General features: G+C 44.2%; 2 protein-coding genes across 3 annotated transcripts; both read right to left on the reverse strand.

Annotated features, from left to right (window-relative positions):
* Positions 1–4,703: 4,703 nt before the first annotated feature.
* aco1 (aconitase 1, soluble) lies at positions 4,704–20,406 on the reverse strand. Of its 2 annotated transcripts, XM_084452185.1 has the most exons (21): positions 20,322–20,406; positions 17,182–17,322; positions 16,851–17,019; positions 16,300–16,437; positions 15,057–15,126; positions 14,751–14,934; positions 14,332–14,471; positions 12,743–12,914; positions 12,480–12,580; positions 12,209–12,325; positions 11,759–11,918; positions 10,645–10,780; positions 10,255–10,339; positions 9,692–9,848; positions 9,074–9,198; positions 8,463–8,567; positions 8,205–8,347; positions 7,855–8,002; positions 6,909–7,031; positions 6,553–6,738; positions 4,704–5,822 (listed from the first exon to the last, which is right to left on the reverse strand). In XM_084452185.1, the coding sequence occupies exons 2-21, from the start codon at positions 17,288–17,290 to the stop codon at positions 5,706–5,708; spliced, it is 2,685 nt and encodes an 894-aa protein (XP_084308311.1). In that variant the 5' UTR covers positions 17,291–17,322; positions 20,322–20,406; the 3' UTR covers positions 4,704–5,705. The 2 variants fall into 2 exon arrangements, with proteins under 2 accessions (XP_084308311.1, XP_084308312.1); XM_084452186.1 differs by lacking the exon at positions 20,322–20,406 and having other exon boundaries at positions 17,182–17,432.
* Positions 20,407–22,514: 2,108 nt separating this feature from the next.
* Positions 22,515–26,329, reverse strand: LOC311320491 (uncharacterized protein). Its single transcript, XM_084452254.1, has 5 exons — positions 25,834–26,329; positions 25,115–25,428; positions 24,628–24,752; positions 24,475–24,537; positions 22,515–24,323 (listed from the first exon to the last, which is right to left on the reverse strand). Exons 1-5 carry the CDS (start codon positions 26,060–26,062, stop codon positions 23,294–23,296), a joined length of 1,761 nt encoding a protein of 586 aa, XP_084308380.1. The 5' UTR covers positions 26,063–26,329; the 3' UTR covers positions 22,515–23,293.
* Positions 26,330–27,070: the final 741 nt, after the last annotated feature.

Consider the following 27,070-nt stretch of genomic DNA (forward strand, 5'->3'; position numbering starts at 1 on the left):
AGTATGGCCTTAAGCTCACAGCCGGCAGCTCAATATCGGGTGTACAGATGGATTTTCAGTCACATGCCCAGGGTAAGACCACTTGTTAATTTACATAAACAATGAGCCCACCCCCCATGTTCTGTCCCTGTCCGCGCGCACCAGCGCGAATCCGTCCAGTTCCACCGCAGAGTCGGGCTCCCCGTGAAGCCACGTCTCAGCGAAACAGAGCAAGCTGCTCTGACAATATTACCGCTGGCCGCTCACCGTAGTTGACAGCTCATCCATCTCATTATTCAGCGATTTTACATTCCCCATGACGATCGACGGGAGGCAAGGTTTAAATTTCCGCGATCTACCCCCCCCCGTTTCTTTTCCGACGCCCTCTCACTTTCAGCCCCGCTCTGCGGCCCCCTCCTCCTGGGTCGCATCTCAACAGGTAGGCTCTCTCTCTCCGGCACGGAGCCCGTATGAGCCCATTGCTCTCCCATCTCCCGGAGTGTCTTTGCATATCCTATGCACGTGATCACGCTTATAAAAACCACGCTGACTAAGACTGAAAGACACTAAAACTAACGACGCATTAGGATATCGTACCGAGGAGACAAAAAAGAAGAATAAAAGTAGTGAAAAAGAGATTAGAAGCAGGAGCAGTGTGACAGGCAGCATTCACTCACGGGTGGCGCCAGCGTACAGTGAGACATGGGAAGTGATGAGATGAAAGCAGGTAGCAATTCAAGGTGAGGACACTGTTGTGAAGGCGCAGGTCAGCTGTGGTTAACACTGTCTACTGTAGGCATGTATGCACAACAGAAGTGCAATTTAGACTCACTCAGATGTGTGGAGATGCCCTCTGTGGGTCATGGGTGTTGTATTCCCCTCATGCACCCACACTCTGCAAACAAATGCCAGAGGTTCACATCCGCCGCCTGTTCATATGATGTACAGTATATCCTGACCAGGAGTCATAGTTAGGCTACTTAAATTAGGGTACGAACTGCATACCTGGGACCTTTGCTGAGAATTTCAACTTGGATATTGTTTCTTTTCTTTGAATCTCTCCCCAAAACCTTCATGTGAAAGGAATTTGAGACAAAAATGAGTGAAATAATCCCCATGTGTAAACTAGTGCTACCTACGCCATTGAGGGCTACAAATGATACCTTAGCTGGCCAGCGTTGGCCTTTCCACTGGAACATGAGATATCCTGGAATGTCGTCTTGAACGTCGTCGTCGACGCCACCGCGCTTCTTCCTCCTCCCGCTCATGACGCGGCCGGCACAGAGTCTCAGGTTCCTGCCAACACGCGTATGTACAGTATGAGTCCACATCCTCGCCAGGGCTGGGGTGCACTCTTAACATGACCCGGGACAAAAACATTTTAGCAGCAGCATCTTATCCCTGCTTGAAATGTTTGTCTGAGAGTGGTGGAGGTGTCGGAATCAGAATCAGTTTTATTGCCAGGTAGATTTTTACACATATTAGGAATTTGCTCTGGTCAGTTGGTGCACAACACTGATGGACAGACGACATTAGAGAGGGTGCAAGGACTAGACGGGACAATAGACGGGACAATGTAAAGACAATGTAAAGACAGGACAGGGCAAATGACATACAAAATACAAAATGCATGTGTGTACGGTATGTGTGTTTGAGGTGCTGTACCTTTGCAGGAAGGCGTGTGGTCTCCAGCAGGCTGGTCTCTCTCCACCCTGCTGGTTCCGATGGCGACGTCTCTCCCTGATCCGGCTCAGATGGGCCCAAAGTCTCCTAATAACAACGCAGTTGCCATGGCGAATACCGTGTGAGCGTGTGCAGGTCCAAGCCGACCCCAATATCCATTTATCAGCAGATATGAAAAAACGAAACGTGCATTATCACACACACACACGTACACACACACAGAGGTATACACACTCTTACCCTCTTGTGTTCGGAGGTCTTTCAGTCTCCACTCTTTCTTCAACACCCACTGGTCACATGCTACGCTGGAAGGATCTGAAAAACAGAGAGGAAGTGTATTTCATAGTTTATTTCATACATATGTCTTCTTACGCCTTTGGCACAGACAACCACTTGCCAATCTGAAGGAATGAAGAAGAGGTCTGGTCGTACTGTGACTGTGAGTCATATAACAGAAGGAATCACATTACAGTAAAGTCATTTAGCTGATGCTTTTATCCAAAGCGACTTACAATTTGCATTTGCATTTAACATAGGAAGTCAGTGTACTGCTACTCGCCAGAACTTACACATGAATCTCCTTTCTAAAACAAGTGACTAAGAGCATAATCTAGTGCTAACAGTCAACAGGTTGTGGGGGGGGGGTGTTTTGAACAAACAGCAGGTTGTGTGTGTGTGTGTGTTTTGAACTCAAAGTATGTTAACCATTGTCTATGATGACGGTAGTGGACGGCATCTTCCTCCTCCTCCTCTTGGCTTGTCTGTACAGGCTCTGACAGCCGGGACTCAAGCCAGAGGGAGCTGCCCGCTTTCGGGGAGGAGCTCGATCCCAGGGCCAGGAGGAGGAGGAGGAGGGCCCAGAGGTGTCAGAGTCGGGAGTCTTCCTCCATGGGTTCTGGCACCTCTCCACCAACCGCATGTCAAGACTCTCTAGCTTTGTTCGAAATTGTCCACTCACTCCCTATTCCCCATGTAGTGTTCCACCTAGCCATATAGTGATCTACATAGGGAGCGATCGATTAAATGGTTTTCGGACACTACGTCACGCCATCGGATATTCATGGACGCAAGGAAGCAGACGCGCCCAGTATCACCCAGTTGAAATGTACTTAGGTAGTATTCAGTTTCCATGTTCAGTTTTGAATGTTAAATCCCAAATAAAATGTTGAAACTCTAATGATGTCCAAGTGTGGTTTTGTCAATTATGGTGCTTTATAGCTGCTAATATGATGCTTTGAAGCTTCAAAGAGACCGCCACCACCACAGAAGAAGACTACCTCAGAAAAATAATTTCACTCGGACAGAACACACACCCTTCCCTCAAGAAGAGACAGCTCTGAACTTCTCATCCACAGAACCAGCCTAGCATCGTAATCAGAAGAGAACAAAAATATATAACGTTTAGCTACAAGCTGGTGGTGACTGGCTTTCTGCGCACAAGCTGCCGAACCCAACCACAGGGGGAGCTGCTACAGACAAACAAGCCAGTCTCAACCTACCTCCATGGTGTCGACACAGCCGCGTGCTGCTGCGCTCAGTTTAATGACCACGCCCACACGACCGTGTACCCCTCTTTGCTTTGGGGGGGCGGGAGGGGGGGGTGGAGTTCCACCACATTAGCACATTAGCATGGCATTGTTAATTCCCATAGATTTTTTTTTACGTCCTTATATTTCAAGAATTGAGTCATGAACCCAGCTAATTATTCATCAGACAAATTGTGACCTTTAAACATGTATATTGGATTACTTTTTTGGGGGGGTGGGCGACGACGAAAAAAAAGGTTATGGTACAAGACTGGGTACATAATTAGCCTATTGTAAGAGTGAATAAAACTACGCATCCTAAAAACCTAGTAAACCTACTAGTCTCTCGCTCAAAGTTTCAAACTTGCTTCAGAATTCTAACTTGCTTGCTTGTAATCTTTGTCATTGTTAAAGTCGCATTGAAATGAAAAAAGCATTCTGTCCCATTTTGGTTCACATAATTGGTCATAGTATAATTAAAAGTATAGTCCATTCTACTCAATCGCTTTTCATCTGTAGAATACTCTCCCCGACCACCTGAGAGCACCAGACTGTTGATGTTTTTTTAAAGGACTAAAAACCTTCATTTTCAGCAGCCTTTTAAACTTTTAATTAATTTCTACTTTTAATTACCTTTTTGACCTGTCTTATGCTTTAAAGGTTGTTATGCTTCTCTGTTTTTATTCCCATGTTTTGGTCTGCAGCACTTCGAGATTTGTTTAAATGTAAATTGCAATACAAATAAAATGTTTTATTATTATAACTACTGCTAGTACTACTTCTTTTACTCAGAGGTCCTTTTACTGTCCAAATCCTGAGTTAATCTGTTAAGTGCTTTAGGAACTTCCTGGCTTGTCTGGTCCTGTCTGTTTCTACATGTAGAGGATAGATGCATTATGGGTAGTTATTATTAGCCTACTTGTGGTATTTCTGAGGATGGTTCTCGTTTAGGTAGCTGGATGGTGTTGGATAGTGATAGTGTACGGCTACTAGGTAATGGGTCCTCCCGCCATCTGTGTCATTCCTCCATACAAACATCAGCATGGTCTTCAGGGCTCAACTGCTACAATATGACTTTACCAATACTACTCATCTCATGACTTATGAACTATGTAATCCACTAGCCTGGTGTTGATATTATAAGATGTGAGGGGCGCTTGCAGAAGCCCATCCCCTGAACCAAGATAGCGCAGTATCTTGGCAACACGCTACGAGATCTGTTGGTGTTGAGCATCTTCTATGTATGAGAGAAAGCCGTGCACAAGCATTTCACTGGATTTACAGTAATACACGTGACAGTACAGTTTGAACTTGATCTGATCACTGAACTAGCCGCAGAGTAAAGTTGAAAATAAATCATAAGTGTTTACAGTGACACAAAGGGGCAATAGGTCATTGGTGGTGGACAACATGTTTACTGTACATTAGTTTATTTCTCTTACCTTTAAAGAGAGACCAATAACCACTGGCATAATTTTCAACCCACAAGATGCAACGGGACACAAAAGATGACATGGTAGAATTTTATTCATCTGGCTTTTATTGACCAAATGGCTAAATAAATTGAGAGGTTTTATCAACAACAATCATATATTCTCATTTCACAACAAGACACACTTCACTTTGTTTTGGAATTCTTGGATATGAATCGACTGGTTTGTTGTTTCAGACACAGCCTCCTGAGCCATCAGCAGCCGGGACAGAACAACACATGATGGGTTCAGTACGTTTATTAAGAGGACACAACTGACATACAACTGCCTCCAAGTTGCTAATTTAAGTTGCTAATATGATTAACTAAGTGCTGTGTCAAACATGGACAGAAAAGGAGGCACAAAGATAGTTCTCAAAACAGAAAGGGTTTATATATCATCAACATAATCATTTAAGGCATTACATCTTCACCAGCTGGAGATGGCAATGTCTTTTTAGAAAATTTAGACCGAGGCCTAACCCTCATTGACACAGGGACAAGTTGAGTTGAGAAACGTGAACTGACCTCCATGTTTGCTCAGCAACTGTAAAGTGATCCATAAGGCTAATACACTATCCAAAAAAACAATACATGGTCAGAACAAAGAATAATGATAACATTGAACCAAAAACAGACAGGCGATGGCTTCCAAATATCTATATGGTGGGAAACTAGCATTTTGGCAATGTTGAGGTAGGGCACGGGTATATGGTAGGGGCTTGAGTGTTTTCCGTGACGCCTGAGCACAACGGTGGTCAAACTGTTGCCCTGAAAGCTGCAGAGGCATCCTACAGGTACACTACAGGTTTAGTACTCTTCTTTTCCCCATGTAACCCTACAACATTTCTGTAGGGCTCCAATTGTGGATTTAAAAGTATGGAACCAGCACTGGGGTTAGTAGGATCAAAACTGATAATGCCATTACACGAAAATTAGATCAAATTAAAAAAAATAAAAAGGAGGATAATTTGAGTGCTTTGTCTGACCTCCTAATTGTTACATGTGCGTGTTTAGTATGGCTTTCGCTATCAAAAGTGCTCCGGCTAGTTCTCAGACATCTTGCGGATCATGTAGTTGAGGATGCCTCCGTGGTGGAAGTAAGCCAACTCGACGTCGGTGTCAAACCTCATCCGCACTTGGAATGTTTTGCCGGTGTCGAGCTTTAATGGGAGGCAAAGACAGTCGCGTGTTAAACATGTACTATAACGGTCACTACATTGAGAGGAATTCCCTGAGCAACCATTAACGATGACAGTCTAATACAAAATGTAAAGTAGAATTCAACAGTATCATAATACATGAATATACTTTATGTAAATGACAAGCCAGAGCAATATCTCTGCATTATCAACATTAGATGCTATGACTTGGAACAATTTGGGGCACATTTGAAGTAGCAATCTCAAGGATTTTTCATATTAATAAATATTTATATCTCGCCGATCGAGGTAACGCAGTAATGATTCAGCCTATTCCCCATTCTTGAAAGCCTTTCCATTTGCAGCTTTGCCAAGTTTTGTGAATTGAGGGTCTGTGGCGACATTCCTGTGCGCACAGGTGACGTGTTTGGTATTGAAATGAAAAACTCACTCGACGCCATTTGGTTTTGAAAAGAACACCTGCAATTACCTCTTACTGCCAAAAGGTGGAGCCAAAGACAATGAAACTGAAATCCTTGAGATTGCCACGTAATTTAAAAGGTTAACACTCACTGCCGAGCCCTCCCCCTTTAATACACCCAGCTGCCCACCTAGCTCAGTCTGCTGAGCAGGAGACGTAGTTCTCAAGCCCTTCGTTGGGCACAGCTAAGCGTTTCATTGTACGAATATCACAGAGATATATTTATTTATTTATTTTCATTTCAGCGTGCATGTGTAGCAGGAACTGTACCTTAACGGTGACGTCCATTCTGGGTGTGGGCTGTTCGGGGACGACCACGGTGTAGCGCTCCCGGCCCGTCAGGCCCAGAGTGTCGGCGGTGTCTCCTGGCAGGTACTCCAGCGGGATCACTCCCATGCCCACCAGGTTGCTGCGGTGGATCCTCTCGTAGCTCTCCGCCAACACCGCCTTCACACCCTGACGCACACACACACCGAGGCACGAGTCACTTCAATGCTTTTTTGTTTTTGAGTAACTTGGTTTTGAAAACAAATTATCAGTTGTTTTCAAGGCTGGTAAAATAAGATAATCAGTGGATTCCATTCAATGTAATGGCACAAGAAGCATTTTATTTTCCAGTGACTCACGAGGAGGAAGGGGCCTTTAGCTGCCCAGTCTCTGGAGCTCCCAGAGCCGTATTCCTTCCCAGCCAGGATCAGCAGGGGAACGCCGGCCTCTATGTACCGCTCAGCAGCATCAAACACATCAAGCTGGACAGAGAAACAGTACAGAATACATCAAATCAAACTTTATTTACATAGCGCATTTCATACAGAGGTAACACAATGCGCTGTACAGAGAGAAAGGGGGGATGGACATACAGTAGATCCTAACCCTAGTTTTCCAAAAGAAAGCAAAAAAAACCAAACAGTTCACCCATTTGAGCCAATATAGGAGAACTGTAAAAATTCTTCCCACATTCAACCCATTAGTTTAAAAGCGGTATTGAGGCTGGCACAAAGCATTTAATTGTACATGGTACCCGTATGTTGTGCATACTATACCCTGAAGCCATTTAGAGTCTTGTATTTTATTTGGGTCCCACTACTTTCCCACTGACTGTATGAAACAACCGCTACAAACAAGCCCCATATGAAAATAACCTCTACAGAAAGTTTTCCAGCAGTTTTCCTTGGCAAGGCTGGGGTGATATACAGGTGCATCTCAGAAAATTTGAATATTGTGGAAAGTTCATTATTTTCCATAATTTAATTCAAAAAAAGTTAAAAACTTTCATATATTATAGATTCATTACACATGTAGAAGAATATTTCAAGGCTGATTGCCTCCATGCCATGCTCCACGTTGATGCAGTAATTTGTGCAAAAGGAGCCCCGACCAAGTATTGAGTGTATAAATGAACATACTAAACATACTGTACAATCAAAGATGAAAACAAAAAAGGCTATTTCAATTTGGGTAATGGATCTAGAATGCATGAAAGTTTCACTTTTTGAATTAAACTATGGAAAATAATGAACTTTTTCCACAATATTCTATTTTTTGGGGATGCACCAGTAGTCCTGGTCTTACCATTTCGTTGGAGGGTAGGTGCAGAGTGCGTGGCGCCTGCTTGTTGAGGAACTTGTTGAAGAGACGGATGTTGGCGAACGTGCCGCGGGCCATCACAGCGTCGTTGCCGCGCCGGGAGCCGTACGAGTTGAAATCGCGCGGGTTCAGCCTGGCAGGGGGCAGGTAGAGGGATTCAAACGCTGCATTAGGGTCTTTGATGCAACTCGCATTCAGCTTCCAAGAGCAAAAACGTTACGGGCACGGCCAGTCACATTTATCACGACTGGCTGCACGGTGTTCTTCTACATGTGAAATATACATGATCACCTAAACATTTGGCAGTGTACAGTGTGACCCTTTCTCTCACTCACCCCTTGCTGGTCAGGTAGCGCGCTGCAGGGCTGTTCCTGGCTATGTTCCCTGCAGGAGAGATGTGGTCCGTGGTCACGGAGTCGCCGAAGTTCAACAGCACACAGGCGTCAGTTATAGTCTTGGCGGGTGAGAGCTCCCTGGTCTGAGCAAACAACAGAAAGGATGAGAAATGCAGAGTAGTCCCCACAGCATTACCATGATGTGAGGGAGCTCAGGGCTTAAGAAACAATAACATTCAAGTGTTGTTTTTTTCATACCAGGCCATCAAAGAACGGTGGTGACTTGATGTAGGTGGATTTGGGGTCCCAGGGATAGAGCTTGTCTGAGGGGGCATTGAGGGAGTTCCAGCGTTCGTTCACTTTCTGCAAGACCAGAGCACAACAATCAGTCTAGCTTTGATTGACAGTCCCCTCCCAGGAACTCAATACTGTAGCTCTATACTCGTCTGACTGGATCTTTGACTAAATGGATTATAGTTTGAAATCTGCAACATCGGATACAGTAAGGGAACAGTGGCTACTCATCAAGCAATTTCTTTATAGTTATAAAGTCTCCTGTTTTCCCCCCATATTAATGTAACTGTGCTGCTATCAACAGTTTGCTAATGCTACTGTTAATGCTCGCTCAGGCTGCTTGCAAATAGCGTAACTGAATTGGACCAACTACAAGACATCCGCTCCAAACCCCGCCCGTGAAACCAGGTGAATGAGAAAGAAGAGACTTGCCGGTGTTTTTTAGATAAAAGAATCAGGACAAGTACTCCAGCCTAAATGTTGGAAGAATTTTCATATTATCATGCTAAAATACAATGGAGAAAAAAAAAGCATGGAAATCATGTTTTATCTTTCCGGCGTCTTCAAGAGTTTACCTCAATCTTCTCGTAGACTTCTTTAAACATGGAGGGAATAACAAACTCTCTCTCCACAGCCTGGATCTCCTCCCTCGTAGGCCAGATGTCCCTCAGGAAGATCTCCTTTCCTTCAGAGTTTACAGCTGGACAAACCAAGTCACCGAAAATCACTCAGTACCAACAGACTAGTATCGTATGTAGTGTGCAAGGATCAGTATCAACAGACTAGTATTGTATATAGTGTAGCAGAATCAGCACCAACAGACTAGTATGGTAGTATATCGAATTTGTCGCAGGCGCAAAACTCATCTCTTCAAGAAGTACTACAACGATCCTCCCGCTTAAGCACCGATTGTATTTTAGATTGCTATTCTTGCACTTTGCCTTCAGCACTAGATTATGCTCTTAGTCACTTGTTTTAGAAAGGAGATGCACTTGTGAGTTCTGGCAGGTAGTAGTACATTGGCTTTTCCTACGTTAAATGCAATTATTGCTAGTCGCTTTGGAAGCGTCTGCTAAATGACTGTAATGTAATGTAATGTATATATAGAGCAGAAGGATCAGTACCAACAGACTAGTATGGTAAGTAGTGCAGAAGGGAATCTGCATCATTTCCACTTTTCCAAGTGTACTCACCAAGTGGTTGTGTCTCAAAGTCGATCCTCACATTGCCAGCTATGGCATAGGCAATGACCAGAGGTGGAGAGGCCAGATAATTGGCTCTGGTATTAGGGTGGACCCGCCCCTCGAAGTTCCTGTTACCGGACAGGATGCCAGCAGCAACCAAATCTCCCTAAGGAAGAGGACAAGCAGGCTTTGATGAACTACTGGGATATATATAACCTTTGATGAACTATAACCTGTGATGAACTACAGGGATATATAACCTGTGATGAACTAGTGGGATATATAACCTGTGATGAACTACTGGGATATATAACCTTAGGGAAGGGGTGTGAATATAAGAATCATCAGTGTTTCCTGCCCGCTGTTCAGGAGCGTCAGTCCGTCACTGCTGAAACTGTGGCGCCATGTGCAACAAAACCCATCCAATGGTCATTTTGTGTGAGCTAGAACGCCAGCATTCACTTCATAGCAATTTTTGGGTGACAATGTGACAGCTGTCAAAGATTTTCTCCCAGTGGGGTGTATCAGAGTCACTGCTAAACATACACATCAAATATAATGAAACCTTGTACCTGAGTAATGGCCTCCACCACAGCTTCCGGGAGGGGCCCACTGTTGCCTATGCAGGTCATGCAGCCGTAGCCAACCACTTCAAATCTGAAAAAGAAAGAGACAGACGGTTTTGGTACAAATCTAATCCATTATTGAACATGTTTACCTTCAGCCGATTACTAAAGCTTTTCGATGTCATTTTCTGAAATTACTCCTTGGGTATTACCCAGTGGAACAGCTTTATGTCCTTCTAGAAGCTGATGTCATTTTTTAACGATAGAAAACAATTGTGTGTTTATTGACAATTGATCAAAACATCAAACTCATTAGTGGATTACAGTGCAAGTCCACCAGTCCACCCTTCCACCATATTTTGTATGAATTAAATGATTGATATCGGAGCTACTCACCCGAGCTGGGAGAGGTAGTCCATGACACCACTCTCTTTCAAGTAGTAGGTGACCACACCACTGCCCGGCGATAAGCTGGTTTTGATGTAGGGCTTCACACTCAGGCCACACTGGATGGCCTTCTTAGCCAAGAGACCTGGACAAACAGAGCCAACAACACTCAGCTGTGTCCATGACAGAAGATGCAACACATGTTTAGCAGTAAGAAACAAAAAAACACACACAATACATTAGCTAGCTGTCTATTCTTAAGCAATAAATGGGATGCACATTGAGAGCTACCAGCTCAGAGGCCTTGTGGTTAGAGTGTCTGCCCTGAGATTGGGAGGTTGGGGGTTCGATCCCCGGCCAAGTCATACCAACGACTATCAAAAATGGTACCCGATCCCTCTCTGCTTGGCACTCAGCATCAAGGGTTGGTTTGGGGGTAGGTCCCTGCAACATACTAGAATAATCTCCAGTGGGTGTACTTCAAGCTGCCTCATGCTAAGGAATAAGAACAGCTAGTTCTCCTAGGCTCAAGAACCATTGGTTCTCAAGGCTGCTTACATTTTGAGAGTAGCAGCATCCCCACAAACTCATCATGTGATACATTGTACATTCTTTGTGTTGGCATTCTTTCCATTTTTCCAATAACTATTTCAACTATTGATTTAGTTAGATTATTATGATCACTAGTTATTGATTTAGTTACAGTATTATATGATCACTAGTTATTTTCTATCCACAATGTATAATCAGTTTAATGTCAGTATTTTTCCATGTGTGATATGAGAGCTCAATGTCAAATCCCTAGTTTTCCATGGTCAAATCACGCAATGGAGAGGTAGTCGTTGCTGCCCTCTGGTGGTCAGGGGTATTAATAACTCCTATACACTCTCAGCGAAAGAGAAAAATAATTGGTGGATCCGCCCCGTAATTCAGATCCGATCCAAAATCTAATCAGCTCCAGGGTACCATGGGAGGAATATGTGTCCCAAGTATGAACGTCACAGGGTTATTTGCTTTCGAGCTACGGTGCGAACAACATGCCCATCCAGCCAGCCACATGCATACACACCCACCCAAACATACACACCCACCCACACACACACAGAGAGCAGTGGTTACGTACCAGCCCCCAGCATTACGGAGGGGTTGCTTGTGTTGGTGCAGCTGGTGATGGCGGCGATGACCACGGAACCATGGGAGAGGAAGTACTCCTGCTCATTATACTGGAAGGGGACGACGGTGTCGTGGCTCTCGGGGGCCACCTGAAAACCCTTGAAGCCTTGCTGGAATGAGACACATCACAAGCAAATTGAAAAAGACAAGATTATGAAGGAAATTTGCAGACGGACCAATAAGGTAGTGTGAGAAGAACATCCTTTATACATAAGAATTTAAATATAACTCTGAAATAATACTTCTATGAATAATAATAATTAATAATAATGTCTCATGATGTCTGAAATGGTGATAAAATAGCATGTATTGTGAACTGGTTTAAGGTAACAAAAAGACACGAGCTGCTATCAGCTCCTAGACAGCGTGAGGTCAGAAGTGTGACGGGAGTCGTCCGTACCTTAGCTCCCAGGCAAGATACGAAGTCTGTCTTCATGTCGGTCACGGCCACCCTGTCCTGGGGTCTCTTGGGACCACTACAACAAGGAACTACGGAGCTCAGGTCCATCTCAAACACCTACGGAGGGTAGAACAGACAGGCTCAGAGAGTAGACAGTTTCACAAGGACAAAAGATCAAACACTGCACTGTTAAACATGAACGTGAATCTTTTGAATGAAATCGGTCCAAAATAACTGAAGCTAGTCATTCTGATGATTCAGATGAGAGCACCTGTGTGAAGTCTGGGTCCTGAGAGGCGTCGTTGTAATCTCTGAACAGACACGCTGCTTTCAGATATCTGCTTATGTAGTCCAGCTTCTCAGCATCCCGCCCTGGGCACAGACAAGGGACAGTGAAAAAACACCACTGGACACTGTGATCCACTACAATCTCATACAATAGCGCTCAAGCTACAGCCCCGAATCCCGACGCATTCAAACCACCCAGGTCAGGCAGGATAAGAACCTGAGTGTGTGTTCAGTGCGGGTCCTAACCTGTCTGTTCTAGGTACTGAACACTGATGTTGTCCACCGGGAAGAAGGCGGCCGTGGCTCCGTACTCGGGACACATGTTGGCGATGGTGGCTCGGTCGGCGATGGACAGCTGCGCCACGCCGGGGCCGAAGAACTCCACGAACTTCCCGACGACGCCGACCTGCCGTAAGTGCTGTGAAGACAGAGTGTTACAGGAATATGAGCGGCCGTAAAAACAGCGGTTCTATCGGGACCTATCGTAGAAGTACACAGACTTTTATATTTCTTGAGATACTACATTTCGATGGTTCATTCAGGAACACTCACGTCGTAGATGTAACCATTTACTGCCACAAATGGAATACAGTTAAGCTTGGTACTGATGACTCCGCTCTAAGATGCTTCCCTGGATTAGCCAAGCAACATGCCAAAACAGAGAGCCCCCCCAACGCCCCCTACAACGCCCCCCCCCCCAATGTGGAAACAGAACGGGCCAAAGTAAGACACGGAGGATCAGTACAGAACTACACGTTACCGATAAAGGGCACATGCGTAGACTGGCGAGTGTGTCGCCCATTTCCACATGTGTAAAAGAGTGCTGTGGGCGAATAAAGATTTCTACGTCTTCTTTAAGGGCATCATACATCATCGGTAGGGCTGTATATCATCTTGGATTTCGCGATACGATACGCATCACGATACACAGGTCACGATTCGATACGTATCACGATACAGAGGTCACGATACGATACGATACGATACGATACGTATTGCGATACACACATCATTTACTGAAAGATTTTAAGTGTTCAAGACTGAAAACTGAATGGCTCAAATGCACTATATAGATAACTCAAACTCAATGACTGAACAGAGAGCTAGCTAATAAATATTTTACATTTGATATCCATGCTTTTTAAACTGTCAACATTGTAGTATTTATGGTTTTTCAAAATTATTTATATGTATGCTTTTTTAACTTAATATTGTAGAATATGCTTTTTAAACTGGATTTAAAATTTTAAATAATTTTATTTTTATTTTATTTTTATTTTTATTTTTTTTAAATTTTACAGCGCCCGGCTGTATCGATACTCCGGGCTGAAAGATCGATACAGTATCGCGAGACTACGTACCGCGATGCATCGTTGTATCGATACAATCCTACAGCCCTAATCATCGGTGGGCAAAAGAACAACAGAAAACAGGAGTACGTTGCCCGTCTAAAGAGCATCAAAGAGCATGACCAGGACAGAACTGAGACACAGTGTGAAATAATGAAGCAAATGTGAAAGGTGACGCTAACTGTTTGGGTGAATGTACTTGCACAAGTTATTACAACGATTGATGGATAGATTGATAGATATTAACTTTAATAATCCCTTTAGAAATTTGGCATCTCAGCATTGGGAAATGACAGCAAAAGGTTGGAAATGGAGAAAACAGAATATACATAGTAGCGAATAAGCATAATAAAAACAAGGAATATATACATCCCTACATACAACATGTGTAAAATATCGAATATATATAAATGCATCCAGACATATACTGTACATACATGCACACCTCCACAACACTCAGGAACGTGACACATTCTTGGCCGTTACCTTGGTGACGGTGAGTACGATGTCAGTGGACGTGATGAGCGTGTCAGGAGTCCCAAACAGCCGGTAGCCAATGACCTCAGGAAGCACCATGCTGATTGGCTGGCCCAGCATGACCGCCTCTGCCTCTATACCGCCGACTCCTGTGAAGAACAGACGATGGTGAGTAATTACTAGGACCAGGGATTTAGTGGCCGCTTCTAGAAAGCATGTAAGAAAGCAGGTAGCCTAATTTGAGTGCAAAGTGTTACACTAAGTTGTTTTGGCTGAACTGAAATCGCTTTACCCGTAGCCATATTAAAGCTTTGGGACTAGAGCTACAGCCTTACCCCAGCCCAGCACCCCCGGGCCCAGCACCACCGGGCCCAGCACCCTCAGGCCCAGCACCCCCAGGCCCAGCACACCCAGGCCGACAGCCTTACCCCAGCCCAGCACCCCCAGGCCGTCGATCATGGTGGTGTGAGAGTCTGTGCCCACCAGGCTGTCGGGGTAGTAATAGCCGTCGTGGTCGAACACCACCCGAGCCAGGTACTCCAGGTTGACCTGGTGAACGATCCCTGAACCGGGGGGGATGATCCGCATGTTGCGGAACGCTTTAGAACCCCACTGTGGAAGAGGAACCGCACGGCACATTAGCAGAACGTAAGAATAGAAGTTTAAAGCAGCACAATGTAGTCTAAGGCAGGGTGGTACTGTATGCCAAGGGCTAATGGTTCAATGCTGGATACCTTTAAGAACTCAAATCGCTCCCTGTTTCTATCGAACTCCAAGTCCTGGTTTTTCTGGAGGCTGTCAGACCTGGAATTAGAACTGTGTCATGTGTGAATTCAGCAAACGGTAAAGGCCAATTTATGCTTCATAAGCTAAGTGTCGTACGGCAAGTCTGAGACGAAAATGACATCAATCGGACAGTTGCTGCATTCATGCTTCGGCCAACACGCTGAAATACTCATCCTAGCCAATGTCGCGTCGTCTCTGTGGTAACCATGTGTGATCATACAGTAGCTCGTTTACAATTTGTGTAAAGAACTTTTCAGAAGTCCTTTGCAAATTTTTTTACTTTTTTTTTTTATTGAAGTTTATTGTTAATAGAGGTCTATAGACGAATAACCATATATGTCCGTTAGGATTTTTTGGGGAGCGCTTGATCATTAACAGATGTACAGGCGTTCCTTATAATATTTTGTGTGAATGATATACACCACTTGCGAGTACACAATGTCTTCTATGTAATTATATGCAGTTAACCCTCTTCTGGTGTAAAGGTCAGAAGATACCTAGATTACAAAACAGTAACACACCTGTAAATGTAAATGTGACGTATATGGTTATTCGTCTGTAGGCTTCATTAATGTTTCTATGGTTTATGGTAAATGGACTGCACTTGTACATGTATAGCTCTTTTATCCAAAGCGCTTTACAATGAAGGCCTCTCATTCACACACACATCAATGGTGGCAGCTGCCATGCAAGGTCCTTGCCTGCTCATTGGGAGCAATTTGGGTTTCAGTGTCTTGCCCAAGGACACTTCAACATGTCATCATTCGAACCGCCGACCCTACGATCATTGGACGACTCGCTCTAACACCTGAGCCACAGCTGCCCCGACATTGACATTATTGTATTATATTCTGAAGTGTTTCTATAAGCCCACTTGGGTTTCTAACCTCTGCGGCAGCTGCTTTATGGTTTCATATTGTTTTTTTATTGTTCTTATTTTATGGCGCAAACAAATAAAACCTAAAAACCTTAAACCTACCACCGACCAATCTGCAACCTTACAAAATTCAGGAGGTGCTAGACAGGTCTGCGACATCCCATACCGACATTAAAGAGTATCTGATCGCTGCCGCTTGGGTGTAAGACGTATTGTACCACACTAATGTCTTATGAAGCACAAATTAGAGAATGTCCGCGAGTCAGAAAGCTTGACAGCTCAGCCTCGTGAATCTGCTTGAAAATTCCTCGTACTTTCTGTTGAAGTCCACCTGAATGGAATGATCGATCACAAGGTCGGCCGGGCAAACGGGGTTGATCTTCTCTGGATCTCCTCCGAGTTTCTTCACTGCGTCGCGCATGGCAGCAAAGTCCACCACTGCAGGTACACCACTGCAGGGGAACAGCATGAAGACAAAAAAAAACTATGGGGGTGAGGATTTCATCCAAACCATGTGGGATTACACAATATAAAAGACCATTATGCAGGTTTATCTCAGGCCTCATCCTCAAAATACTATATTTAGAGTCACACAGTTTTTGTTTCTGATATTATTGGCTACAATGCATTAACTTCTTTATATACAGTATATGATATATCATATCTTTATGATAATGAGGCCATGTGCCTACCCCTGTACATACAGGCTGAGGAGTAGGAAAATAAGACTTAATAGTTTTTAATCTGTCGATTCATAATTGTAAAAGATAGATATAGCTACAGATAGAATGGCCAGTCTTAGATGCATACAACCCCCCCACACCTCCACCCCCACACCTCTAACATGTTAGGCTGGCTGACTCACGTAAAGTCCTGGAGGATGACCCTGGCCGGTCTGAATGGCACCTCCACGTTCTGGCTCTGCGTCTTCTTCCAGTCCAGGATGCTCTCAACATCCGCCTGCTTGATCAGGAACTCATCACAGTTCCTGACGGCAGACTCCACCAGCACACGGATGGAGAATGGGAGGCGGTCTGAGGAAGGGAACCATGGTGTTTTACAGTATATGACATTTGATGTTTGTTATTACTTGGGTATAGCAACCTGACCGTGTGCAAACAGGCTGAAGTCAAATGCGGTTTGGATAAATATTGTCAAGAGGCCACAATCAAATACCAAAGGGATTATATATTTACCATATCTGGGGTCTCCGAGCTTTGAGAGATTGTAGAACTTCTTGTCTGGGTGACTTGGGTCTAGAACATCGACGATGTGCGCAAATGGATTAGTCATGCTTCCAGGCATCCGCTCCCTCTCTTTCCTCGAAAAAGCACCGTCTGTTTTGAAGGTAAAAACTGGTTAAGTCAGGTCACAGAACGGTTAGAGGTGTAACCTGGCCTCAAGTCATACACATACATGCATGCTCACACACACACACACACACACACACACACACACACACACACAGTATGAGTGAGAAGCAAGGCCTGATGCAGAGTTAACCAAGTACAAGAGGAGGTGCTTTAGACCTCGGCAGACCGCCTGGTGTGGTGGCGTGACAACCGTAGAACATTCCCTTTGATGGCCAAGTTGGCAGAGAAATGTGTGTGCATGTGTGCAACCAGCCCCAAGCTCAGAGCAAAGGTTCAGGTCTGTTAGCCAGGCTGGCACCGTTTACCAGCCTAATGACATCCTGCCTCAGGCCAGAGAAATTCAACATTCTCGTATTTCTGGCCCAAAATCTCCCCGACAAAACCACTGTTCGTGAATAACCTTTTTTATTTCCTCCCCCCCCTCTTTTTCAGAGTAATAGGCTATATATTGTTTAATAAATGTTTTTTTTGTTGGCATTTGTCCCTACAACTAATATGACAAGGGGACAAACAGTTGGAAAAACATGTAGCCTAGTACGTAAAGAAGCAGCGATTACTATTTTGCTATAATGGTGATTCATTTTTTTATACTCCTAATTTAATTTAATCAAATCAGAATCAGGATGTTTTTAAACTGTTTTTAATCTGTTTTTTTGTTGTTAATGATAGACTACTGCTTTTTTATTGATGACGATACATGTTCTGTAAATTTTATGTTCACATACTACATAATAGAGTCTGTGCCACTTTGCTGCCCAAGCTGGTGAATTCTGAGGGCGTATCAAGGATGTTCGGTCACAATGAATTGAAAGAGTGACAGGTCATAGCAGCAAATGAGAGACACAAGCCCAGGTTAGATTGGTGGGGCATATTTAAGGGTGGGAACGCCTGATCGCGAAAGCTGTTACTGATTGGTGTCTATGGGATTCCGGTGCTACCAATGAATTGCCAGGATTTGAACACCAGAATTTCGCATTAAGAGTCCCAGACCCATAGAGAGATCTGCAGCATGCAGTAACATAGTTAGCGTAGCTCATGTAGTGTATCAGCGAAAGAACTCTCATGGGTCTGGCGTTGAGACTAGGCTATGCCTAATTGTACAGTAACATTTGGAATTGTTACAACTCTGGGCTACTTAGTGGAGACAGACCAATCAGACCAGACAGCCAGTGAGATCTTTTCCCTGCACTGACAGTGAGAAAGAGCCAGGGGCAAAATGTGCTCTGACTGTCACTGTATCAAAGGGGAGCACTGTACTTTATGGGTTTCAGGCTGTTCGTGGACTGGAAAAATAGTATTGTGCTTTGCAAAGGTGAAACATTATGACATGAAACCCATGTGACCTGACCTCTCTGCTTTGTACTGAACTTCATGCACATGACATCACATTTCTATACTAGCCTAACCGACAACGCATCAGCCAACCCATCCAGAAAGGATCCATGGTCACAATGAATTAGGCAAAATGGCTACCTATGAAACGGCTTGCAATGAACTTCTAACATTTCTCTGAAACTGCACAAGTTAGCAGATGTCACACAAACTTACTAAAGCTAACGTCAGTTACATCAGAGCAAGGGTCTATGACGGAGCAGGCCGCTACTCCAGGCCTCAAGGAGAGCAAATCACAACGCTTCCCACAGATAACACACACACTGCCTAGATCACTTGTTGTTTCCTTATCTTATCTCAGTAGTGTGCTGAGTAGCTCGACCGACATTCAGATATGGCGGGGCTTTCCAGTATAACAGGATTTTTGTCATGATCCATGGATGAGACAAAATTCAAGACATGTCGTTTCACTAGGCCAAATATAGTGTTTTAGATGTTTTGGAATTGTGGACATAAGCCATAGATGAATCAACAGGAAAATCAAAGAGGACTTTTATCTGGGCTGGGTAGTTCAGACTGTACGAATAGAGGTGTGACTGAGTAGCAGAGGACAAATGTACAACACAGGCGTAATAGGCAACTCACTGGCTATTGCACATGATTGTTTCATCATCAGAAAGCTATGAGTTGCAATGCTTTGCACTTAGAATGATGAAACCCTGAGAGAATGTGGCCAAGGAATATACTAGACGGAAACAGACCTCTAGTTCTGCCGTGAGTGAACACATTATGCTAATCACTACCAACTGTGCGTGTGCGTGTGTGAGTGAGGAGTTCTCACTGAGAATATTGTGTGCACTAGGTTATGTGCACTGCAGATATTGAGCAACAGCAGCCCCCAGTGTAGGTGGAATTTGGCCTTTGAAACCATAGAACTCATGTAACCTACGGGTTACCTGGGGGTAAATACTAAGCATGGCCAGTGAGACTCTGATGAACTGCATTAATCGCTGTGTGCAACATGACGGGTTCTATCGCGATCAAAGAACAGCTACAAATAATGTCAACACCATTAAAGAACGTCTCACCACACCCCTGGGAACACTTTCAAAATGATGTAGCTAAACCTAAGGATTGCCAGAACATAATGCAATCTATGTGAGTGGCTATAGCCAAGTTAGAATTGCAAGCTATGCCATCATAATGAACATAGTTTGCCAATTCCTAGAGTGTTGACGCGTCGAGTGTTCTGTCCCAGCCTGATGCGGTAGCTAGCTAGCTAAATAACCTTAACGTTAGCCTCTCACGGCTGTAACGCACGGTACAGCTAAGTAGCCTACCACGCGAAAACAAGAAATCTAATTAAGAAAACTCATCAGCTAGTCAACATAGTAGCTAAAGTTAAAGTTCATAAGCTAACTGGCTAGCGAAGAAATTAGCCTAGCTATCCAGCTAGCTAGTTGGCTAGCTAGGTAGACTACATTTAGGCTACTAGCTAGGCAGCTAGCTAGCAAAGCAAAAGCTAGCCTACCTGCATAGCTATGTATAGCACTACATCTTTCGGGATTAGTAAACAATAGTGTTAAACAGTGGCATAATAATGCACTCAAACAATACAATTTGTCACTTACTTTATACGGCAGAGGAGCTGAAGAGACGCAGTTGGCAAAGCTAGTCGATCTGTCAGAAATGTCAGACAACATAGTACTTCCGCATCACATGCTACATTAACGTCATGCGCTTTGTATATTACAAAATAAAAGCCTGGAACGCAATTTCTTGGATTTTTCTGTTCTAAATGGCTTAGTGATTGTTTTGTATGCATTGTACATGCTTCATTGTATTGTGTATAGCCTACTTGTTGTCACTTTAAATTAATTAATTAATACAATTAATTAATTAATATAATTAATTTAATTAAAATAAAATAACAGAAGCTCAGCACGCATAAAAGTCCGACAGTCCAGCAGTCAGTCTAGCCTACTAAACTGGTAGTCGATGGAGGAGTCAGGATATCACGCTTGGAATGCAATAAATGGATGCATTTTACACACAGGTTACTGTGGTGCAAAGAGCTGACTGTGCTGTACCAATGCTGCTGGTAAAAATGGGTGTTGGTGTGAAGCACAACCATGCTTAAAGGTACCCAATGTAGTTTTTGACCACTAGTATGCGCTCTAGAGCAAATTTGAAAAGGTGGTCCCCGAAAATCGTGTACTACGTCATTGCGTCAATACACGGAGCACATAATAGTGATGTTTCACACAACACGGAGCACATAATAGTGATGTTTCACACATCTTTGTTGTTTTCAAAACATTAGCGAAATATCATTTTGCGAAGAAATTACAAGGTAGGAAAGACATTCAAGTGATTCAACATGTTTATTAGACTACAAGGGACCATATAATCGAGGAATTTCGAAAATAAACAAAGAACTGATTGTTTTGATTCACGTTTCGTTGGGTACCTTTAAATGTTCATATTATCATGATCAGAAAGGGAGCTGTTGTGGTTGCTTATTTTGCTCCGCCTAAAAATACTTTAGGAATGGGATCATCCACATGTAAATTCATTCATAAAATCCACATAGTTCAGAGCTTGAGGTGTTTAGATCTTGTGGTGTGGATCAGAATGCATTCTGCCTATATGGCGGCAGTATCACTATACGGACAGCAGAGGGAGGCATAGAGCGAGCAGAAACGTTGAAAGGACAGAGGATGGGGTGAAGAACAGGACATGATGGACAGACAGCAACAGAAGACTGAGAGAAAGAGTGAGTGCGATGGTGAAACTGGGATATTATTTAAGCAGTTCATCTCATTGGACAGATTAATGTATTCTTTTGTATTATTTGAACTTTTATTTTTACTAAATGCTTAGATCCAGCTCTGTTGTGGGGCAACAACTGGACAGCATGGAGGCCTTGGTGGAGAGGAGGATGAGGGATAAACTGAAGTCCATCCTGAACCCCTCTCATCCATTCTATGATGAGCTATGGCAGATGAGGAGCACCTTCAGCCACACAAGTGCAAAACAGAGTGGTTCAGGCGTTCCTTTGTCTGTGTTGTCTGTCGTTTGCCTGTGTTGTGGATTTGTGCATGTGTACATTTGAGCTTTATTATAGTTATACAGACTATGCATGTATTCTATATTTATGCACACTGTATGTATATATATTTATTGTAAATTAAAATTAATCTTTTATGTATATTCTTTATTCTGCTGTACTTTTTTTCTACTGCAGAAACACCCAGTTTCCCCCACAGGGTTTATTTAAGTATCTATCAATGTATCCATCGCCCGATTGCTGCAATATTTCTTCACCTCACGGCCATGTTGAAAACCAAAATGGCAAAGCGAGCAGAGCAGGCATCTCACCATGGTTGTCAACATGGTAGTGCCCGTGTACAGGAACCTTACATCTCTTCCAGAATTAACAGTGAAAGCTGTTGAGGATGGGCATACTTGTACTGCAGGGCTGATGGCATCTCTGCTCTGCAGACCTTCCATGAGTAGCCCACTACCTCCAGATGGCTGGACAGCTGGGTATCACTTGCATGACATGGTACAATCTCTTTATCAGGTGTAAACAGGACCTTCACCTGGAGCGTGTCTTCTTCAACCCTGAAGAACGGGAGAACATGAAATCTCAGACTTCACATTCTTTTTTTTAATGCTTCCTGCCAGCCTTGTGCAACAAAGGTACATGGGGAAAAATAAACATAAATCAAACACAGGAGTCCATGTTTAATGAAATGGTGCTTTATTTTTCACAGATTTTGTGACAATTGACCATTCATCATTTAGTCAAGTCTACCAAATGTAGTTTATTTGCAACTGATATAAAAGATAAGATGAACTTTAATTTCTATTCACTGAAATACAGCTGGCTCCTTCCACAGTGTACTATATATATATATATATATATATATATATAGAGAGAGAGAAAGATAATTAGGTGGGCTAGCTGTAGAAGCTAGCCCAACTTGTAATATTCCCACTATTTCTTTCTTTCGTTCTGTCTTTCTTTCTCTTTCATTCTTATAGATCTCCCAAGTTTTTTGGCCCTTAACTACCTCTTCATACTTTGTGCTAGAAACTTCATCCAAACTTGTAACGGGTGGGTGGCCCGGAGAGGGGTACACTGTCCCCAACCAGCTCTGACCTGAGGGGGCGGAGTCTCGCCACCACGCCACTGTCTACGCCACGGACCCCACAATTCAGCCCGAGTGGGATAGAGACACACGGTCTTCAGCGGTGGGTGCATGGAGATTGCCCGGTCCATAGTAGTACTGAGCTGTTACATACAGCTGCAGCAGCTAGCTCACCTCACATTTTCTCCAGGAAATGCACTTTCTAGTTGAATACTGCTCTCCTGGAGAGGAAAATAGCATGACCAAGCATCCATGACCAAGCATCCATTTGAGTGCATGAGTGGCCTAGACCCGTCACTAACCTGCTGAATCGCAGAGTTGTTATGAGTATACACACACACCACTTTGTCCGCACTACAAATACATTTTAACCCAAATACTTTGGACATGCATGAAACAGAGGGCTTTTAATTTTAAAAGACGGATGCAGGAAGTGGTGACACTCTTTAGAACAGAGGCCCTTGGAAGTTACTTAAGAGGGCACAAATACTCCACAGTTGGTTAACAGAGCCCACTAGTGTCACGGGTAAGACTCTATCAAATATGTGATACTCTTTGATCCTCCTAATGGCACGCTTGACATGAACGTGAAATCTGGCTATTCTTTTGGTCTGTCTCACCTCTGCTGGGCTGAAATGTCCACTTGTGCCTAAAACGGGTGGGGTCCTGAGGGAGACGTGTCTCTCGGAAAGAAGGTCCTCGATGAGAAAGTCTTCATCAGCCAGGACCTCGTCACCTTCCTCAAGTAAAGATAGGATCCCTGATTGTCTTGTCATCTCCCTGTCGGATATTGAACCTGGACACAGGTCACTGACAAATGTCACTTCGCCTGATGGAGAGATTCCGACTAGGCCCTTAAAGGTGCTACCTTTTGAGCTAGGCCTCTGCACACGTATTTCTGCACAGTCCAATATCACTCTAGTACGTGGGAAAGTGCTTTGAAAACAAGGAGGCATACGTTTGTTTACAGTTTCTCTCGAAGGCCAAATTGGAAGTGATCCTAACATGCCATACAGGTAGTGTGTCCAGGTTACAAAGACCCTGCTCACAGTAGACTGTGACACATTGAAGCGCACTGCAAGGTCCTGCTCAGGAAAACCTTGCCTCAGACGACAAAGAAAAAGGAAAAACTGGTCAATCACTGCCAGTTCAGGACCGCAAAACCCCCGCCTTAGAATGTCCTCGTCGGCTTGCTCTAGTCGCTGTGCCCGGCCCCACCCTAGCATGTTTTCTGCTCTGGGCTGTAGGGCCGTGAACAGCGCCGTGAGTGTGTTGTAATCCGGAAAGCCCGTGAAGAACATGATGCTCTTATTATCGCCCTGGAACCGTGAAAGGAGGAACTGCTGGTCTCGGAGCTGCGCTATTAACTCAGCTTGATCACTGATGGTCTTCTGGGCTTCCTCAAGCTGCTCCTCCAGCGGTCGCGGGGGCAGGTGAGCATAGTCGTGATCAGGGTGTGGAGGCGGCGTCTCTTCACTGCAAGTGGAAGAACAAACTGAGGGATACATTTTTAAGAGCATATATAAACATTGAGAGGAACTAAAAGCTCCAGTGAAAACATCAATAACTCAACTCTTAACACTTGAGCTCGCGAGTTCAGGATGGTCTCAGGAGGCTAGTCACTTACCTCGACTCACTGGAATTCACATCAACCTGCAGGCCCTCTTCACCCACAGCAGGGGCTGCATGACTGGAAAGCATTAGCACAGAAAATTAGTAACATGAAAATCAGTCAAAAATACATATTGTGGACTAGGAATTTAAATGCACAGAAAATTACCTTGTACTTCCTCTGACAATAGCCCTCCTTACATGCCTCACAGAGCTATCGGTGCAGGCAAACGAAGTTGGAACAGCAGCCTTCTGCAACTTAGCATCTGAACATACTGTTGTGTCCGCGTGGACCTGTAATATTAGGCATAAAAACTGATGCTACTGTTTTATAGTTCTGTGCTTAACTTAGTCTAGCTTAGCAATGGTTATCACAAACAGGCAAGGGTCCCCTCTAGCTTAGCAATGGTTATCACAAACAGGCAAGGGTCCCCTCTAGTTTTCATTCCGTTTTAAGACCAGGCTAGCCACGACAGCCAGACTAGCCAGTCTAAAGAGATATGACTTCACCTCCCAAGAGAATGGCTGGTCAGGGATAATCAAACCATAGCTATTTAGCCATACTAGGATCCTTTTCCCTGAGGCAAAAATTACATTATACAGCACGACAAATTCTGAAAAGCAGTACAGCTTGGAAGCCCAGTGTAATATTTTACCTTGTCATCATCATCATCCTTCAAAATAAATCGCTCTGTCGTTTTGCGTTCAACATGGTCATGCTTCAGGTGTTTGTTTTTCCGCCTGCATCTGCGATGGGTACAGCGCCACTCCGCTGCACAGTGGCCGTTGGTACCTCGTGCCTCCTCCACCTTTTCCTCGACTGCCCTCGCCTCAGTCTTCTTATGTGCCGTGCGTCTCCTTAACCTACGTTCAAACCTCTTTGCGTCTGGCACTTTCACATCATTGTGGCCCATAAACAAAGATGGCACCCAGTCAGGATGGGTGTCCAGCATTTCATATGCTGGTTGACCTGTAAACACAGAAACGTTGTAGGTTATAGTGATAATGATGCAAATCTTAATACCATTTCAACAGCTTGTGCTGGCCTTGGCACACTTGGGGTGACAGTGGCTCAGGAGGTTCAGCGGGTTGTCAAATGATTGTAGAGTCCCTTGTTCGAATCCCGGCTCCTCCTGTCAACATGTCGAAGTGTCCGTAGGCAAGACACTGAACCCTAAATTGCTCCCAATGAGCAGGCTAGCACCTTGCATGGCAGCAACATGTTTCACACAGACCATCATAAGAAATACTTATACTATACGATACTAGCTGTTAGTTTTGTGTACACATTTTCCTCCCAGTTTTCTATATACATGTTGGCATTTTACAATCGCATGAAAATATAGGTCAAAGTTTAGAGACCAAGAGAACTCACCTGACTGGAAATGTAGAGAACACACTTTCATATATAGAGTGATCTTGTCGAAAGTAATGTCTTTCCTTCTGACTGCAGCTACCCAGGCCATGCGGCGTCTTCTAGTCAGCTCTTCGACCTGCTTCCCGAAGCTTTTCTTATACGCGGGAAAGGAGAAAAAACTCACCCCGCTGTTCAGTTTAGTCCCTTTACTCTGGCACTTCCTCACGCAGCAGTACTGACCTACCATGGCGACAACCAGAAGCACACACAGCCGACGGACCTCCTTACAAAATTGCCGTTCTCCTACATGCAACACGGTGACCCACCGACCGTGTTCTTTTGTACATCCATGAACAAGAGAAGGCAATCCGGACGTCTTCTCTCGCAATAGAAACGCCTAGAAGGAAAGCTTTGCTGTACCATGCATAATCGTAACACTTTTTTGTCTGATACCATAATTGTGGTAGCCTACTCAGAAAGGTGGTAGGCTACTGCTACTACCACATCGACCATATGAGCCTGTGGCTACCATACATGTAATAGAATAGTGTCCACGCCCAAAGCATTACTCTTGAGATGATGAAGAAGAAAAAAAAAAAAGGGTTGGAAGCTCCAGCACGTCCAAATAATGCTGTTCAGTTCTCAACAACAACTCATGGGACATGGGAGCCCGGAGCGGGGCAGTGACGTCGCTTCCGGACCCAAACCAAAAGTATGGAACGCATGCGTCTTAAAGGTACATTTCACAATTCTTGACCGCCACAATTAGCCATGATATTGTACTTCGAATGAGAAGTCTATCGTGGACTATAATGTAAAAGGCATCAGTTAACGGCAGCGCAGCCAGAACCTTCTCCAGTGCTGGAACTGCGCCAAATGAAGTGTGCGAAACTGCACGTGCAGTGATAGGAGTTAGCCTATAATACCTCTGACCGACCAACAGAGGGCAACAACAATTACCTCTCTGGCTCTCAATCTAATGAAAGTTGCTCACCTCCTGTGCATGAAGCCAAAAAAAAGTGCTAACAACTTGTAGCCCAACTCACGTTCGCAGCAGTAGTGTTTTTCTGTCCCTTTGTTCATATTCCCACGACGTTGCCATACACACGGGGAAAGAAACAGCCATAGGCTACTTGTACTAGGCTATATGCTATGGTTGGGTTATGTGTTCTTAGCAATGTCCAGTAGGTGGCAACAGAGGTTCACATAAGCACAATACATCCATGCTTAAAGGACAATGCTCGTTTTTGACAAC

This window comes from Borostomias antarcticus (genome assembly GCF_949987555.1).
Source record: "Borostomias antarcticus genome assembly, chromosome: 17".
Taxonomy (NCBI): Eukaryota; Metazoa; Chordata; class Actinopteri; order Stomiiformes; family Stomiidae; genus Borostomias; species Borostomias antarcticus.